The sequence below is a fragment of the Pteropus medius genome, unplaced genomic scaffold (genome assembly GCF_902729225.1).
Source record: "Pteropus medius unplaced genomic scaffold, Ma_sr-lr_union100, whole genome shotgun sequence".
In the NCBI taxonomy this organism is placed as follows: Eukaryota; Metazoa; Chordata; class Mammalia; order Chiroptera; family Pteropodidae; genus Pteropus; species Pteropus medius.
The window spans coordinates 17,328,977-17,347,110 of record NW_024352786.1 but is presented as its reverse complement, the minus strand read 5'-3'; the positions used below and the strand labels follow the sequence as shown (position 1 = coordinate 17,347,110).

The 18,134-nt window shown below is 36.8% G+C and overlaps 1 protein-coding gene across 11 annotated transcripts in view; it reads left to right on the top strand.

Annotated features, from left to right (window-relative positions):
* Positions 1-9,108, top strand: part of TBC1D19 (TBC1 domain family member 19) — a 104,212-nt gene extending 95,104 nt beyond the window's left edge. For all 11 annotated transcript variants that reach the window (XM_039848757.1, XM_039848756.1, XM_039848762.1 and 8 more), the window contains 2 exons: positions 3,133-3,203; positions 4,230-9,108. In XM_039848757.1, coding sequence (XP_039704691.1) covers positions 3,133-3,203; positions 4,230-4,304 — 146 coding nt within the window. In that variant the 3' untranslated portion in view covers positions 4,305-9,108. The remainder of the gene's footprint in view (positions 1-3,132; positions 3,204-4,229) is intronic.
* Positions 9,109-18,134: the final 9,026 nt, after the last annotated feature.

Genomic DNA, 18,134 nt, shown 5'->3' with positions numbered 1-18,134 from the left:
GTCCTCATCCTCTCTCTGTACGCTTCAGAACAGGGTAATTCCTGTCTTAACAGGTGGCCCATTTCATTTCTGGATAATACCGACTTGCTAAAACATACTCCTGTTAAACCAGAGATCATCATGTTTTTTTCTACGCTCACATCCCATCCTTTCTCCAAAGTCTTCTGTTTTCCGGGCCAGACAGACATGTTTTCTGCTACCATTTCTCAGACAACAGGATTTTAGACTTTCCACCAAATAACTTTCCTCAGGGTATGTCATAAGTTTTGAAAAGTATCGTAAATAGCTTTTTGTATGATTTCAAAAAGATATTAGAGTATGTTAAAGAAAGGGGGTCAGTATAAGAAAGTGCTTTCTAATAATTAGGACTTTCCAAAAGTAGAATGGACTTTTTAACTGTCACCTGAAGGGTTAAGAGAATTTCTACTATGAAAGAAATGTTGACTTGGAAGGCCTTCAAGGCCTCTTTCAATTTAAATTCTCTCATTCTGTAACTTATCACCCTCAGCAAACAGAAGTATAAGAGAGCTAAATGAATGCTGAATATCTCATTTGCTCTAAGCAGGCGCAAAGCCATGAGCTCAGTGCCTTAATAAAAAAGTTACTGATGAATAGATAGAAAAGCAATCCACACTGCTTTTCCTGAATGCCTTTTAAAATGGAACCAGATTGATAGGAACTCCCCTACCATGGAATTCAAATAAAGAGCACAGGGAAGATAATTTTATAGAGATATATACAAATTAGTTTTGACTATTTTAAATATTTTGTTATTTTTTAGTCAGAGTATTTCATATCCACCTTTTTTTGCTCAAGGAAGTTATTTTATAGTTGTTAGAAATATTTTAGTAAACATTTCTGGCTTTAATTGTGAATTAATTAGAGCCTCTAAACAGTTTAAAGCAAAGGTGTCTTAATGTCCATGATAGTGTTACTTAAAATTAATGAGAATAGTTTAAAAGACCAAAGGTAAAACTTAGCATTTCTATATTTCATATGAAACGTGATTTTGAAAATATCCTAAAGTATAGACCTTTTCTCCTTGGCAAACAAACCTGTTCTGTGGAAGGGCTGGGCAAAGCAAACATGAAGCAGACGGAAAGGAACTTCTGTGATGTGACACCAAGATAAATAAAGGGTATGAGCACATAAGCATTTTGGATGCTGAGGTCAATTAGTGAACTACTCTTTTTTCCCCTTCTTATCTACATTTGGAAAAACAATTTCCCGCCATGTAAAACTCTTTCCTGCTACAGCAGAAAATTTGACCATCCTGTCAAGCTTTTACCACCTCTGTTAAATTATACACAGAAAATGGAAGTGACGATCACACTCCCTGGCTTCTAAAATGTCTCCACCATCAAATATGATTGCAGATATTGGGAGACTATAAAGAAGATGCCGGTTCACATAATTGGTTTTCTTTGCTATTCCTGTGAACGTAGAAGCTCAGTGACTTTAAAGTATTTCTCTTTTTAAAGAATTAAACAGTAAATTCTTCATCCCAGATCTCTTTTATGCCTTGTTACATATTAGATAATCCCAGCTGATTTAACCTTTTAAATTTTGTTTCACCACTACTGTTTTTCCCCCAGAATTTTTCTCTCTAATTCTAATGCTTTTTTGCCAAGCTGTCTAAAATCTGTTGTCCTCTAGAAAAATGCCTGTGCTTCCCAGCCTCTGGTTGCACTCTGCCTCTGTCTGGCGAAATTAAGAGGCCTGGGTCCTGACTCCTCCTCAGCCTCAGCCTCCTACCTGAGGGAGCCCGGGACCACCGTGGCGTCATCCTTCACGCCATCTCTAGAAACCCATTCTGAGCGACAGCAGAGAAAATAGTTCTTAGGAAAGCACATAGATTCCCATGTTAGGGATGTCATTACTGCTTACCTTCAATCTCAATAATGTCATCACATTTTGGTTAGATGCTTGGGCCAGAGCCAGGGTTGTATTCAGTCTACTATTTTCTACCTGTGTGACTCTGAATATGTCACCCAAACTCACTGTGCCTCTGTTTCCACATTGTAAAATGGGGCTAAAAGTAGTACTTAACTCATAGAGTTGGTATTAGAATTAACTGCTGTATATCTATTCGCATTAGCTATGCAGTATACTTAGAAACCAGTCTTCCAAAGAATTCTGAAGATTCCTTACCATTCATTTCCTAAACTTCAAAAACTCATTGGGTAGTAAATGTATTACCACCACTGGTGATGGGGAAAAAAAAAAAAAAAAAAAAAAGTGGGGAAAAAACCAAGAGTCATCTCCAGACAGTACTGTCTCCTGATCAGGGATGCCTGCCTCCTGCATAAGTCCATCGCTCGCAGTGACTCATCCTCTCACGTGGGGTTTTATGGTAGATTCTATAATGAGAAGTATTGCATGTTAGCATTACTTCTTTTTTATATGCCTATGTTTAATGGAAGCAAAAATCCAAATGTTGTTTTCTACTCAAAGTATAATATTGACCTTCGAGATATCACATAATGGTTCCCCCCCAAAGTTTCAACTTTTTCCTATAGCTAACATTGATGCAAATGTCAAGATCAATTCCATAGCAGCTCTCCCCATAGATATATCCATTTGTGACATTCTAAGAAAGTTCAATGATGAGTATAAAAATATAAATATAACAAAATATTATGAAGATTTTTTAAGAAAAGTAATGATCACCACATTTTTATCAGGATGTTTCCTCAATACAAATGAAACATGACATGATATATTTAAAAATTTATTCTTCATTTAACTTTTCAGAAGCCTCTATCGCATCAGTAAGAAACATCTGCATCAAAATAGATCTTAATTTATAAGACAGTCATTAAGTCTTCATATCATTTAAAATTTTTTATAATTTAAGTTATAAGTATGGAAGAAACAATTTATAAAATGGCTTTTTAAAGAACATTGAATTTTTCTTTTTCCCCAAATTGTGAAATACAGTTTATCTAGCTATCCAGCGCTGTTCTCCAGAGGAGACAATTTCCATTCATCGCAAGACCTTAACTCAGAATGCGGGCATGCAGTTGTGTAAAGCACTAGTTCTGAGCTCTGGTAGTGGGTTGTGGGCATAGCAGTAAATTTGTCAGGCTGATGAGTAGGCCAGCAATTGAAATAGTGTGCGTTCTTTTCCAGTCCTGGCAGCTGCTGTGTTTGCTTTCCGAGCAGTAAACCTGATGGAGGTGACATCTCTGGCTGCGGCCGAAGTAAGGATAAGTTTCACTCTGATGGGATGGAAATAGTTCCTGAGAGATTGCCAGTCTTGGGCACTTTAGTCTCAGATGCATAAGACAGACTTTACTCATAACCTAATTTTTTAAATTGGGTAAAACTTGTAAGTTCTGAGCTAAGTAATATTAAGAATTCAAAATTCCTTAATATCTTGAAAATAATCTTCTTGTGAAAGAGTCATAAAGAAGATTATTATAGGAAACCACTACCCCCATTATGGGAAACAAGGTATCGAGTAATTTTAATAGAAACTGTTGGGTCCTATGTTGCATTTTCTTTTTGGTGTTCAGGTCCATGTGTTATGCTCACAGAACGAAGAAGAGCTAGTTGAGAGAGTTAAAGAGCATGTGTTTGGATGATATACAGTAAAGATGCATGGAATTTTTGGTTGTTTTTAATTGTGGGTTAATTATTTAAAGCTGGTTTCTTTTCAGTAGTATAATTTATACCTGAAACATCTTTTGGTTAAATAGGGATTTACCCTATTATTCTATTTATCGCTCATAGAAATGCAAATTTTATCCTTAAAATAGTTGCTACATTCTTTGTTTAAAGGGAAGAGGATGTTTATGCGTCTTGCAACTGGATCAACATTGCTTCCATCTCAAAATGATTTCCTGAAATCAGTTACTCCTTATCCCAGTACAACAGGACTAGGATTCATAATGTACGTTTATTTATAGAAGCAAGTTGAAATGTTAGACCTCTTATAAACTCATGCTACCTTGTGTATTTGAAGAAGGCTCACGGCTAACGTCCAGATTATTTTCTACTGCACGTTTTAGCATTTTGCACATATTCTAACATTAAGATACTCAGACAAGAGAAGGGCAGAACTTGTAGCTTCATCGCAGAGGTTTAGGACAAATCTGAAGAACTTAGAGTCTGTGTCAATACCAGAATTACATTGTAATGGTGTTTCTGTTTTACCTTATTTCATAGGCTTCACTTTGCTGATTAGAATACTGATATTAATAATTCTTTTTGTTTTTTTGTTTCAGGCAGTTCTTGCTGACCTTTCTACTTTAAAAGTTATGCCTCTTCTTCAAATATTTTTGTTTGCTACTGTCACCTGATCTTCTTCAAGGTCACTGACAACATATTTAGTTTTTCATTAGAAATTAATCATGAACTATGCAAACTCTGCATAAAACCAAAATTAAACTTCGTATATAAGCCAATAAAGATCATGTTCCCTCCTCAGTTGAACCTAACTAGTTTTTCACTTTTTAAAACAATAACTCTGCACACCAAATATTGCACTGCATGCTGCTGATTTCCAAGAGAGAAGCAATAGACATAACTTCTGCTAAAGTGAGCATACTATATATATATAATCCTGACTTGTAAAAAGCATGTAATAATATATGCAATAAGAACTAAAGATACTGTAATAAACTTGAAGAGGTTAATGTAGCCACTGGGACAATTCTCTTATGTCAGTTTGTAAATTTATCTCTGATGTACTGTTTTGTCTTACAAATTGCTCTTCACTCAGAGCCAGGGGTGGGGTAGGATGTGGGAAGACTTGAAGAAGATCATGCTTTTAAGTAGAAATTCAAATGTACTTTGGTGTTTTTAACAACTTTTCTCTCACCAGAGATCTTCTAGATCTCTCTCTACTTTATTTCTCCCTTAAAGTTTTCTACTGGGGAAGGTCAAATACAGTTATGTCCATCCGACAGTATTTTATTCATTATTTTTTGAAAAAAGATACAGTTCTGGAGTGATCTGTTCAAACTTCTTAGCCTTCCATCTCTTGATTAGAAGACTTGACACTGCTAAGGCCTGTTGCCAAATTCTGTTACTTTGGAAATATACAGAGATGACACCTAAGGATTTAGTGAAGGGAGTGAAAAATAAAAACCATATCCACTTTTGCTGAAGGCTGTTTTACTGAGATTTACTTCTAGGGCAGAGCAACTGAGAAAGACTAGAAGTAGGTTCTAGACATTCATTCTAGGACTGAAGACATTGTGCAAGGCATCAATCTTATTTTGGTCTTCATTATCAGGGAAGTGTCTAATTATATATTATTTCCTAAGGACCTACCACTTCTGCAATACGAAGCAATTGTATATGAAAAGAATCCAAAAACCATTGTCTTTCGATTTTAGGTTCAAATTCAAGATGCTGATCATTTTAACAAAACTCTAAATCAATAGATTGATACTCTTACTGAATGCCTAGAATTGTATTGTTTTCTCCAAATGTATTTCCTGAGTCATTTATTTATAGAGTATTTATTAGGAAATGTATGAGGTTTAGCACAATACTATAACTGTGGTAGAATTTAATATAAATAGGTATTAATTTCAAAATCTTCATTATATATATATATGCTTTTATTCATCTGGTCCTTGTTGACTTATTGAGGACAAAATTTATTCAGTGACTGATTCCTAATAAATCCTATTTTATTGCTTTTGAAGGTGACACAGTTAGAATCACGTGCTTTGCCATTCTGTGTGTGCAGATGCACACTCATCACAAGGATAAGCACACACCCATGGCTGTTATCTCCCTCCTTCCCTCACTCTGAGAAGCTGAGGAAAAATATGTTTGAGAGAGAGAGTTTTAAATGATTAAGGTCAGATTTGTACAGATACACCCATCTTTGGCCTTTTTCTTTAGGAGCATGTTCGTAAGCCTTTTTCAAAGCAGCAATGTGGCGGTAGAGTAGAAAATATCACCAGACCGGACAGTTCTGAGTCTAGCTGTACGTCCCTAGATAATTTAATCTCTTATCTACAAATGTGGGGGAAGGTGCAGAAGGACAGGCAGCAGGAAATTATTGTTTTTGCTCTGTTTACCTTATAGGATTGAGTAAGACCAAATGAGAAAAAGTATTTGAAAGTGACTTTTTTAAACTGCAAAATATAAGATGTTGGCAATTAATTTTAAATATGATGTCTTAAAAGTCTAGTGGTAGAAGGTAATATATGAAAAATGTCCAACCTCATTAGCATTTGATGACTTTATCTGATAATTTAAGACTGTCTATAAAAAAATAAATGGATTATGACATAGGAAATCCTTACATTTGGAACAGGCATCTGCAGCCAGTACTAGATCTGAATCCCAAAGCCAAGCCTAGTAGGCTGCCACACATTTTGCTGCTGTCACAAACCCCTCTCAGCCATGTGGCCATATGCCATGCACATTGTCTCTTAACTTGGCTGCTTGTTAAAGTACTGCACTGAGGGCAGTCAGGCTGTCTTGCCCACTCCATCTCTAACTGCACCTCCTCACACTACTTCTCTTGGCTTCCTTCCTCCTGCATTCTCCTGTGCTATCTCCTACATCGCTGGACACCCCCTCACATCTGCTCTGCCAGTTCCCACAAGGATCTGAGTGACCAGTGTTGCTTATGTAATTATTCTACCTATGGCATTGGCATTCATGGCGAAATAGACTAATAGACAGATTGTAATTTGCTCTTCTATATTTCAATTCACCCACTAATGTAATATATATGACCTCATACTATAGAAGAGTTTATTGAACAATATTTTTTACCAGAATGTTTTGATAATGCAGCATTCTGGCTCACTGAAATTTCCAGCTTGTCTTAACTGCATAGCACCCCCTCACACTCAGCATGTATTTTTTTCTTTCAGTTCCATAGGGAAAATGGAGAACTTTAGGCTTGAACTCCCTCTCAATCTACCACTTCAAAACTTAGCTTTACCCTCCGTTGACTTCTCCCCTTCCTTCTTGTCGCAGGAAAAGTCTAATCCATTCCTGCAGCTCTGTATATACAGATCCAATTGGGTCATTTAAATGCTTAAGAAATTAAATGGCATTCCATTACTTAAAGGACAAAGACCAGGCTCTGTTGCAAAGCAGGGCAAATTCTCCACAGTTTGGTCTTTCCATTCCTGTGTTCACACACACAGCCACTACCCTGGACGACAGCTCCTGCCAGGTTCCATGCGGGTCCTCCACCAGCTCTGCCACGCATGTTGTCTCTGCCAGAAGGACCTCCATTTTTCAAAGCTCCACTAAAATATCTCTATTGTCACGATATCCTGGAGCTGCAAATTAGAATTCTGCCCTTCTCTTTGTTCTCATAAAACTGTCCGTCCACTAATACAGTGCTTAGAATATTGAGTGATAGGTTTTTGTGTATGTGTTCTGATTCTCACATCACTTTGTGAGAATTTTCATTGATTCGTCCTAGGATGTGGAAGATGAAGGAAGGTATTTGTCCATAGGTATTTGTTCCGAAATCCCCTGACTTGTTCTGAAAATTGTCAGGATCCGTTTTCCTTAAAATATAATTCTTCCTCAGTATCAAGACTCCCTTTGTCCATAAAGGCTCTAATTCTTATTTGGTAATCTAACCCCACCCCCAAGTACTTCAGGTGAGGCTGATTCCTACCCACAGGGCCTCTGGGTCCTGGCCAGGCCAGTCACCATATATCATCCCCCTGGCCACAGGGATTGCTTCAGGATCCATGCAAAATCTCAGACCAATGAGGACCAGTGAAACTTGACTACAAGGCTTTGGTTTAATCTCTCAGAGAAGCTGGATTTGTAAAAGATATAGGAGGTGCTGTAGCCTGGGAACAGAAAGAGTGAACAGCTGCTCCGTGTACCTTGTTGGTCCCCAGGTCACACGTCACCAGTCTACCCCTGGACTGTTTTGTCACACAAGCCAAAAGATTTTTTTCGTAGCAGAAAGGATCCTAACTGAAGGTATAGTTATTTTACCTTTTAGGTGATCTATTATATCGTGAGTATCATTATTTTGTACAGGACCTCTATGTACATACTGCTTAAACTCGAGGAATCTTTTTTACCTTTTTCAATCAAGACACACCCTGATTTTACAAGGATGAATTCTATGTCCTAGACCTACTAGGCTACCTGAGGTACCTTGAACACATAGTATGTCTCTCTCCTTTGGCGCTTTGCCCGTATAGCACACTCTGCTTGGAATGCCTTCTCTCCTCTCTTTACCTCTTACTTGTACCTCAAATCCCAACTCAGGTGTTGCATCACCAGAGAAGAGTACTTCTCTTAGGAATTCTCATACCCTAAGTATACATAATCTGTATCATAATCATATAATAGTTTGTTTTTCTCTTCTACTAGACCGTAACTCCTTAAGGGCAAAATGGTGTCTTTTTTAGCTTTATATCTCCAGAACCTGGTGTAGTGCTTATCCCATAGTGGGCTTTAATAAATGTTTATTGAATGAATGAATGAAGTCATGTAATATAATCCACTCATTCTACTGATGGCAAAACTTGCTCAGTTCAGAGTAATAACTTCTTGTCCAGTCTCACACAACTGTTTTATTGTGGAGTTGCCTATAGAAGTCCAAAAGGGAACAGTATTTTGAGAGAGAAACAAAGTAAATGTGTCAGTTCACTCAGTATTTTTCATTTAAATCAACTTTACTAAGATATAATTTATGTACAGTAAAATGTATGCATTTTAAGTATACAGTTCTCTTAGGTTTGACAAATGTATATACCCACATCACCACTACTACAGTCAAGAACATGTCCATCACCTAAATCAATTTCCTTTGTGCCCCACTCAATTTCTCATATACACATTCACTCGGTAGCCACTGGTATGCTTCTGTCCCTACAGATTAGAAGATTAGATTGGTCTTTTCTAGAGTTTCATGTGAATGGAATCTCTCTCTCTCTACATGTATATACTCTTTTGTTTCTGGCTCCCTTTCTCAGCATAATGTTTTAAGATTCATCCATGTCCTTGTGTGATTAGTAGTGCATTCCTTTTTATCACTGAGTAATATTTCATTGTGTAAATATTTCACAATTTGCTTATGTATCATTTTTTAATAGACATGTTTACTCAAGTTTTGGTGTATTATGGATTCAGCTACTATAAACATTTGTGTACAAGCCTTCGTGTGGACATAGATCTTCTTTTCTTCAGGGTAAATACCTAGTAGAATTGATGAGTCATATGTAAGCATAAGTTTAACTTTCTAAGAGATCTGCAAACTCTTTTCTGAAGTAGTTCTGCCATTTTACATCCCCACTAGTGATGTACAGGGCTCTAGTTGCTCCAAATCCTCATCACCACTTGCTGTTGTCACGTTAGTCATTCCAATAGTGATTTTAATTTGCATTTCCCTAACTACTGATGATGTTGAGCATCTTTTCATGCTTATATGCCATTTATACTTATTTTTTTGTAAAGTGGTCTAATCTTTTGTTCATTTTTAATCAAGATCTTCTTAAGCTGTAAGAATTCTTAATTCTGGATACACTTTTGGTTTGTAAAATTTTCTCCTGGCTTAAGGTTTGTCTCTTAATTTCCTTAAGTATTTTTCAAGAGCAAAAGTTTTAATTTTGCTGAGTTCAATGTATCTATTTTTTCTTTTATGGTTCATATTTTTGTGTCTTTGCTAAGAAATCTTTGCATAATTCAAGATTTTTTTTACTGTGTTTTCCTCTAGAAACTTTATAGTTTTAGTTTTTACTTCTTGGCCTATGAACCTTTCTCTTTTTTGTTGTTAATTTTTGTGTATGACACAAGTTATGAGTTGAAGATCATGTTTTTGCATATAGATATACAATTGTTCCAACACCATTTGCTGAAAAAACTATCCTTTCCCCGTTATGCCAGCACCTCTGTGTAAAATAAATTGATCATATATATGTGGGCTTGTTTCTGGACGCTCTGTTCTGTTTCATGGATTTATGTCTGTTCCTATTCCATTACCACACTGTGTTTATTTTTATAGCTTTAGAGTAAATCTTGAAATCAAGTAGTGTAAGTCCTCTAATTTTCTCTATGTCAAAAATATTTTGGTTATTCTAAATTCTTTGCATTTCTAAATAACTATTAGAATCAGGTTTTTCTCTTGTACTTTTTTAAAAAGCTGCTGGAATTTGTATTGAGATAGCATCGAATCTAAAAATTAGTGTGGGGAAAATGAACAACATTGAGTCTTCCAATCTGTGAACACAGTATCTCTCTCCATTTATTTAGGTTGTTTTTCATTTCATTTAGCAATATTTTGTAGTTCTCCATGTACAGGTCTTGCACATATTTTGTTAAAGTTACTCCTAGTTATTTCACATTTTTATGTTATTATAAATGGTATTTTTAATTTCAATTTATAATGGTTTGTTAATATATAGAAATGCAATTGATTTTTTTATATTGATCTTGTATCCCGAGACCTTAGTAAACTTACTACTTCTAGTATTTTTTTTTTTTTTTGGAGCTTCCCTAAGATTTTCTACATATACAATATGTCATCTATAAATAAAGATAATTTTACTTTTTGAAAAAATCTATATGCCTTTTACTTATTTTTTTCCTTTATTCATTGACTGGAACCTATAATAGAATATACAGAAGTGTTGCAGCTCACTTAATTTAAAATTAAATGGACTTCTTTCTTGAATAAGTACAACCAATATTTTAAATATTTAATAGTTTGGCCAATTAAGGTATAAAACAGTGGGAGGAACAGAAACAGGCAGAAGCAGAATGCAGTGGGGAGAGATATTGATACACAGGGAAGATAAATTGGGTAACTCTTTGTTGCTGATCATCTAAATGGCTTCTTCAAATCATTCTTTTAACTTAAGCAGTTGGCTTCAGGTATTATCAATGCCTTTGCCATGTTAATTAGGTAATTGTTTTTGTATTCTTTGTTCTTAAAACTTTTTTTTAGATATGTGGTATGCATATATATCTATTCAACAAACATCAAATGCCTACTCTGAGCAAGGTACTGTACAGAGAATTCAATGTTTCTATATATTTGTATGTTTGCTTTTTTAGTAACAAATGTGGTCAGAGGCAGTACTTTTTATGGAAAGAGAATACTAACACCTCTTTTTTGAAGTAATGGCCCCATCTGTCCTATGGTAAGAAAAATAATGGTTCGTGTCCCAATACCATAATCCCTGAATACATTTCCTTACATGACAAAAGGCACGTTATTATAATCCACTTCCTCTCACATAAATTGAGTTTACCATATCAACAGTAACGTATGACAGTAAGTTCACCTTGCTTCAATTCTCTTACCTATAAAATAAGTGATTCTACCTGTCCAGTTTCTCTCCTGTGGTGTTTATAATGAACAAATGAGAGAAAATACGTTAAAGTATTTTAAAGACTACCTGCTATTGTTCCGATGCTGATAGGAAAAAGACCCCAGAAAACTGGGCTTTTCTGTAAGGCAAGTGTGATGGAGGAAGAGGGGTACCGGGGGAAGGGTATCGCCAGGTCCTAATGCTGCTTTTCCGCGTAGAGGGAGTTCACTGCTGTACTGCTCCTCACTTCACTCTGTGGAGAGGAGTGAGTTATGTTGGTAATGTGAGGATCAGTGAGGGGGCCTCTAAAGCCAACACCTTTCTCTCATCTTTCTCTTGGGATCCAGCAGCCCACAGCGAACATATGTTTTGTACTGCTCCTCTTTTGGGAGGTGACAGAATAACAGGGGCTGGCTGCAGTTGTTCCATTCATCACTGAGTGGATACGTCTGAGACTTTGTATGGAAAGCCCATCCTTGCTGCAAAATTAAGTTCCATTCCATGGGATTAACTGTATCAGTCAGAAAGATGACATCTTCATCTGCTTTCCTCTGCCTGGGTTTTAATTTTATCTCTTAATAACTCAGATCTCAGGCGGGAAGAAGGATGCTGCTTATTGGACCTCTAAACCTCATTCAATAGGGCAAGGATGTTAAGGATTGCAAGGAAGAAACTATTATGATGAGTCATAGAATATAAGATAAGAAAGAAGAGAAACGAAGGGTAATGGGAGATATGTTAAAGAGGGATGGATGAATTGAAGGTCATAATAAAGAAATAAAAGCACTTTGTAAGGAAGGGTACTTCTTCAAGAAACTTGGAAGGCTAGTATTTGTAGTCAGAATGAGATATTTGTGTTTGAAATTTTGATGCCATTTTTGTTGATGCCAAGATCTGGGCATGTTGGATAACTGAGGTAAAGTACAAGAAAACATCACCATAAATAGGAAAAAGTCAAGAAACCAAGAGTCTATTGGAGGACTCGTCAGCAGACATGTCGAAGTCACCAAGAAGAACAACAGGCGTAGGGATGAAGGAGAAAACCGAGTTGCTTATAAAAGCTAGTTTTACTGCAAATGAGGAGGAAAGACCCAGAAGCTCCTAGGTGACTAACACGGAGGAGGAAGAGTGGTGTAACCAGATGGTGTGAGCCGCAAAGGAACAGGAGAGGTTTGCAGGAAGAAAGAGGGAACAACACTCTAAAATTAGTATTGAAGGGTAAGGCTGGAGCTGAAGCACTCTGGGCATAAGAGAAAAGAAATCATCCATTTGAGAGGGCTGCAGAGAAATGTGTCCCCAGGATACACTCTGTTTTTAGTGAAATGAGGAGGTGAATAGAACTTTCAGAGAAGAGATTGAAAAACACAGGTATTTATTGACTTCACACTGGGAATCGGGAATCCCAAGAGGCAGAAGGAAATAGTTTACTAGGGAGGGGAAAAAGGGAGGAGTAGATGGGAATTAGGTCAGATTAAGGGAGGAAAGTTTAGGTGATTGATGACTGGAAGCTGGAACTCTGATGGAGAGTGGGATGAACAGGGATGTGTGGATGGGCTGATCCTATCAGAGGTGACTGAGCAATCAGTTCTGCTGCTGTCCAGGCCATTTCTCTCTGTGGTGGGGCACCTGCTCCCTCAGGCAGCAAGAGGTTGGTATGGTCTGATTATAGGTCAGCTGCTCCTTCAGACAGCTGTGCTTGTGGTGGTCTCCGCTCTAGCACTGCATGAGTTTGGTGATTTACCTATATATTTTTTCACTTCCAATAAATTGGGTTTCCCTCTCTCTCTTCTTTGCTTCTGCCTATTCATTATTTCGACTTCCTCGTGGCTTAGGGAGAGAGTATTTTAATTACTCAGACAAAAAGATCTCTCCTTTATAAATGGAATCATTGAAAAGTTTCCATGAAATAAGAAGCAACACATTTTCTCCAATATACAAGTTATGTCCCATATGTAATTTAATTTTGCACCCATAGCATGCACAGTGATAGACTGACCCATGAGAGGGTGGGGAGGAAGAATGTGAATGAGAGGATTAAATGTCAGTAGTAAGATTCTATAGGAAGAAATAGACAAGTTTTTCTCTTCCCCCCGTCACCTTTTATAGGACTGTGCCTGCCTTGCCCTCAAAGAAAGGCAAATTATTTTTAGTGTTGATGGGCTTCCTTCCCTAGTATAGGAGAAAAGTGGCTGAAAGATTAAGTATTTCATGTGTGAGAGCCTAAAGAAAATGGAAAGACCTGAATACGTGTATGGAAAGAAAGACTTAGGTCTGTGGACAGGCTAAAAGACCCTCCTGAGAGAGGTCCCCAACCCTGTCAGGCTGGTGGCTAAACACAGAAACATTATAAAGGAGCTCTGTATGACAGACAGGGATGTCTCTGGACAGAAGGCCAGCCCAGGACTTCAGCCCTAGGACAAGGTCAGTGGCATGACCTAGAGGGCAGGAACAGCACCCTTCCTGACCTTCCAGGCTTCTCGTACCAACACAAATGCTCAACCACCATGTGCGTACACCTCTTAGCATCACCATGTGACACCTCTTCCACGCAGATGGCAGAGGGGAAAGGGAGAATTCCTATACGTGGGCTTTGTAGAAAACCATGCATATTAGTAACCCTGTGTTAGAAATGGAATAGTCACCACCATTGAAAACAAATATTTTCATAACATTCCATATTTTTTTGTTTAGCTCTACTAGATAGACATAGACTTAAATCCAAGCTCCACTATTTACTAGCTATGTGACCTTGGTAAAATTACCTAACCTTTTTATAAGCCTTAATGTCTTCATCTGTAAAATTCTAATCAGTATCAGATAGAGCTGATTACTCTGAAAATTAAATGAGATGATGCATATTAAACATTTAACACTACACACTTTAACTATCATGAAGAAAAGAAACTTCTGTTCATGTCCCAAAAGGGTCCACATTTAATAGGTACGTAGTGTTGCAATAAATAGCAAGTCCAGAATAGTGGGACCTGTCAAAGGTCTTTGCCATGTTTAGGGTTTCATGATCAATACATTTGGGAAATGTTTAGTATTGTATTTTCCTTTTGAAGATTTACACTACACATTAGTCCCTTAGAGACAGAGAATTCTTATAGTAAAACAACCTAATTACCTGTTTAACCAGAGTTTGTCAATTATATGTACACAAACTATTAACATCTTGTAGATCTAGTCTTCCTCAAAACACAATTTTGGGGAGACTTCTGCCTTTGTCCAACATGGATGTTATGGACTGAATGTTCGTGTTGCTACAAAATTCCTATGTGGAAGCCCTAACCCTGAATGTAACGATTTTAGGAGGTGCAATCAGTGGGAAGACCGTGAGGGTGGGGCTCCCATGATGGGATTAGTGTCCTTATAGGAAGGAGGAGAGACTAGAACACTCTACAGGCACAGGCAACAAAGGAAAGGCCCTGTGAGCTCACAGAGATAGAGCTGCCACCCACAAGCCAAGAGAAGAGACCTCAGAATAAAACCTACCTTGTCAGCACCTCGATCTTGGACTTCACAACTTCCAGAACTATGAGAAATAAATTTCTATTGTTTAACTATCCAGTTTATTTTGTTAGATATTTTGTTATAGTAGCCCAAGCAGGCTAAGATAATGGAGTAACTGAAATCAGATTTACTCTTCACCTGAAACAACTGAAAAATCAAAATAAATAGACAAAACGACAGTTCTCAAGACATGGGGCATCAAGCACTAAGGACATTTAGCCTTACAATTGTCCCAACTTACAGCCTATAGAAAGCTTTCATGGTGCAACACAGGCAAAAGGAACCCAGTAAGACCTTGGTCAGTAAGAACTTGGTCGTCTCCCTGAGATGAAGAGATGGAACTGAGAGAAAGCTAAAGATCTGCATAAGATTTCCCTCAACTATTCAGCTAGAAGGATTCCTCAGACCATGCATGAGAGGAAGCTACCCAAGGCTGAGGGCCATTTGCATATCTTTTTTGGAAAATTGTCTATCCAACTTCTCTATTTTTTAGAAATTGGATTGTTTTTTTCCTTGGCCTACAATAAACTCATTTTAACACAGAGACATAATTAGGTTAGAAGGGTGAAAAAAGGTACAGCATGCTAACACAAATCAAAAGTAAGCTGGAATGGCAATATATCAGACAAATTAGATTCCAAAGCAAAGAACATTGTCGTAATGATAAAAGGTGAATTCATCCAGAAGATACAACAGTCCTAAATGTTTATATACACGACAGTTTCTAAATATAGGGAGAAAAATTGATAGAAATGCAAGGAAAAATAGACAAATCTAAAATTATAGAGCTTTCGGGAGGGTCAGAAAAATCAGTAAGAATATAAAAGAATGACATTATTAACCAAGTATCTCATTACATTTATTGAACACACTGTCCAACAGCAAAATTCACATTCATCTTAAGTACACACAAAACTTTTATAAATATAGGACATATTTTGGGTCATAAAACAAGTCTCAATAAATTTTAAAACATTCAAGCTATGTAAAGTATGTTCTCTGATTACAATGGAATTATATTAGAAATCAATAACAAAGGTATCTGGAAAAATCTTGAATTATTTGGAAACTAACAGACTGCTAAATAACTTATGGATCAAAGAATAAATCAAAAGGGAAATTAGAATGTATTTGAGCTGAATGAAAACACAGCATACTGAAAATTTTGGAATGTAGCTAAAGCAGTATTTAGAAGGAAATTTATACTATAAATGTCTATGTTAGAAAAGGAGAAAGGTCTCAAATCAATGATCTTAGCTTCCATCAAAAACCAGAAAAAAAAATTAAACCAAAAGTAGGAAAAGGAAATTATAAAGATCAGAGCAAAAATACATGAAATAGAGAACAAAAACAAGAGAGAAAATTAGTAAAACGAAAAATTGATTATTTGACAATATCATTAAAACTGATAAACCTCTATCCAGACTGATTAGGGAAAAAAATACAAAAATTGTCAATATCAGAAATGAGAGAGATGTTGTAACTACAGGAATATTATAAATGACTTTATGCCTACAAATTTGACATCAGGCAGTGTTAGCCCTCCAACTTTGTTCTTTTTCGAAGTTGTTTAGGCTAGTTTGGTACCTCTGCATCTTTTTATTTAGGAGTCTAGCTCCTGGCCGACAATGTGGATTTTTATCAGGCCTACCATCGCCATTACAAAGGCTTTACCTGGAAGGCCTTATGAGGGGTAAAATTGCCCTCCCTATACCAGACTTCGTGATAGCCAATGCATTGCATGCGACCTTTAAAGGAGTTGCAGTCAGGGACTCAGGCCCCCGGGCTGGCCATGCTCTTTAGTATATCTTCATTCCTATCCCAGACACCTCCATTCAGAAGCCTCTTTATCAGGGCCTTCTTCAGAGACCTTCCTCGGCTGCCTCTGTCAAGATCTTATCAGGGTGCTGGGGGTGGAGACACTTGACACTTTTCCACTCTGACACAGTACTCAGTACTTTTCTGCTCCTCTCTCCTCCTGGTCCCTGGGTCCATAATGCTGCAGGAGCCTTTTGTTTGGAACGCCCAAAGATTTCAGTCAATTCTTCACATCTGTGCTGATCCACCTTCAACCGGAGCTGTTTCCTGGGGAAAAAATGGAAGAGGAGGGTGGCACTTTAGCCATTTAACATCTTGCTTATACTATAAAGGCTTGACCGATAGTTTTGTTTGGGCTTGTTGCCTTAATCGGTTACTCTGTATCTGGCAGCTCAGCACTCTCTCAGCCCAGCTCAGTTCTTGACATACATGAATTATAGAATCAGTTTGTCAGTTTCTACAAAAAAGACCAGGGATTTTGATTGAGATTTCATTGAATTCATAGATCAATTTGGATAGAATTGATATCTTTGACATATTTGTTATATTCATTGAATCTTCCAATCCATGAACATGGTATATGCCTCAATTTACTTAGGTCTTTTTAAATTTCACTTAGCAATATTGTCACATACAGCTTTGCATTTGTTGTCCGTGTACAGGTCATGTACATGCCTTGACAGAGTTTTCTCTAAGTTCCATATTTTTGCTGCTATTTTAAATGCTATTGTTTAATTTCAATTACTGATTATTACAAGTAGGTAGAAATATAATTGATTTTTGTATCGTGATCTTATATACTGAAACCTTGCTAAACTCAATTATTAGTTCTAGTTAGTAGCTTTTTTAAGATACCCTGTGATTTTCCATGTAATTGATAATGTCTATGAATGAAGATAATTTTACTTCTTCCTTTTCAATATGGATACCTTTTGTTTCTTTTTCTGGCCTTTTTGCATTGGCTAAAACTTTCAATAAAATGTAGAGTAGAAGTTGTAAGAATGGAGACCCCCCAACCCCTCCCTTGTTCCTAATCTTAGGAAGAAAGCATTCACTATGTCTCCATTAAGTATGGTGTTACATGAAGTTTTTTAATAGATGCCTTTCGTCAAGTTAAGGTTTTTTCCTATTTCAAGTTTGCCAATAGTTTTTATTGGGAATTGAAGTTGAGTTTTACCAAATGCCTTTTGTGCATCTATTGAGATAATCATATGGTTTTGTTCTTTTAATGTGTTAATATGGTGAATTGTATTTGAATAATTTTTTATAGTATATACAGGAAAGCCAGGGTAATGTTTAATTCTTTACCTTTATCAGTTATCAAGGCAATGGGTTGGTTCTTTATTAATCTTTGAAAATTGTCAGTTGTTTTTTAAATATCATTATGGACATCATGGTTTAAATATGATGTTTTAATGGCTTAAATCCATTGCAATTTATCCTTATTGAAGCTCAAGTTGCCCATCTTTGGTCCGTGACAGCCCCTCAACGAGGCTGCTAGGTCCTTGTGACATGACTCTAGTCATAATGGGA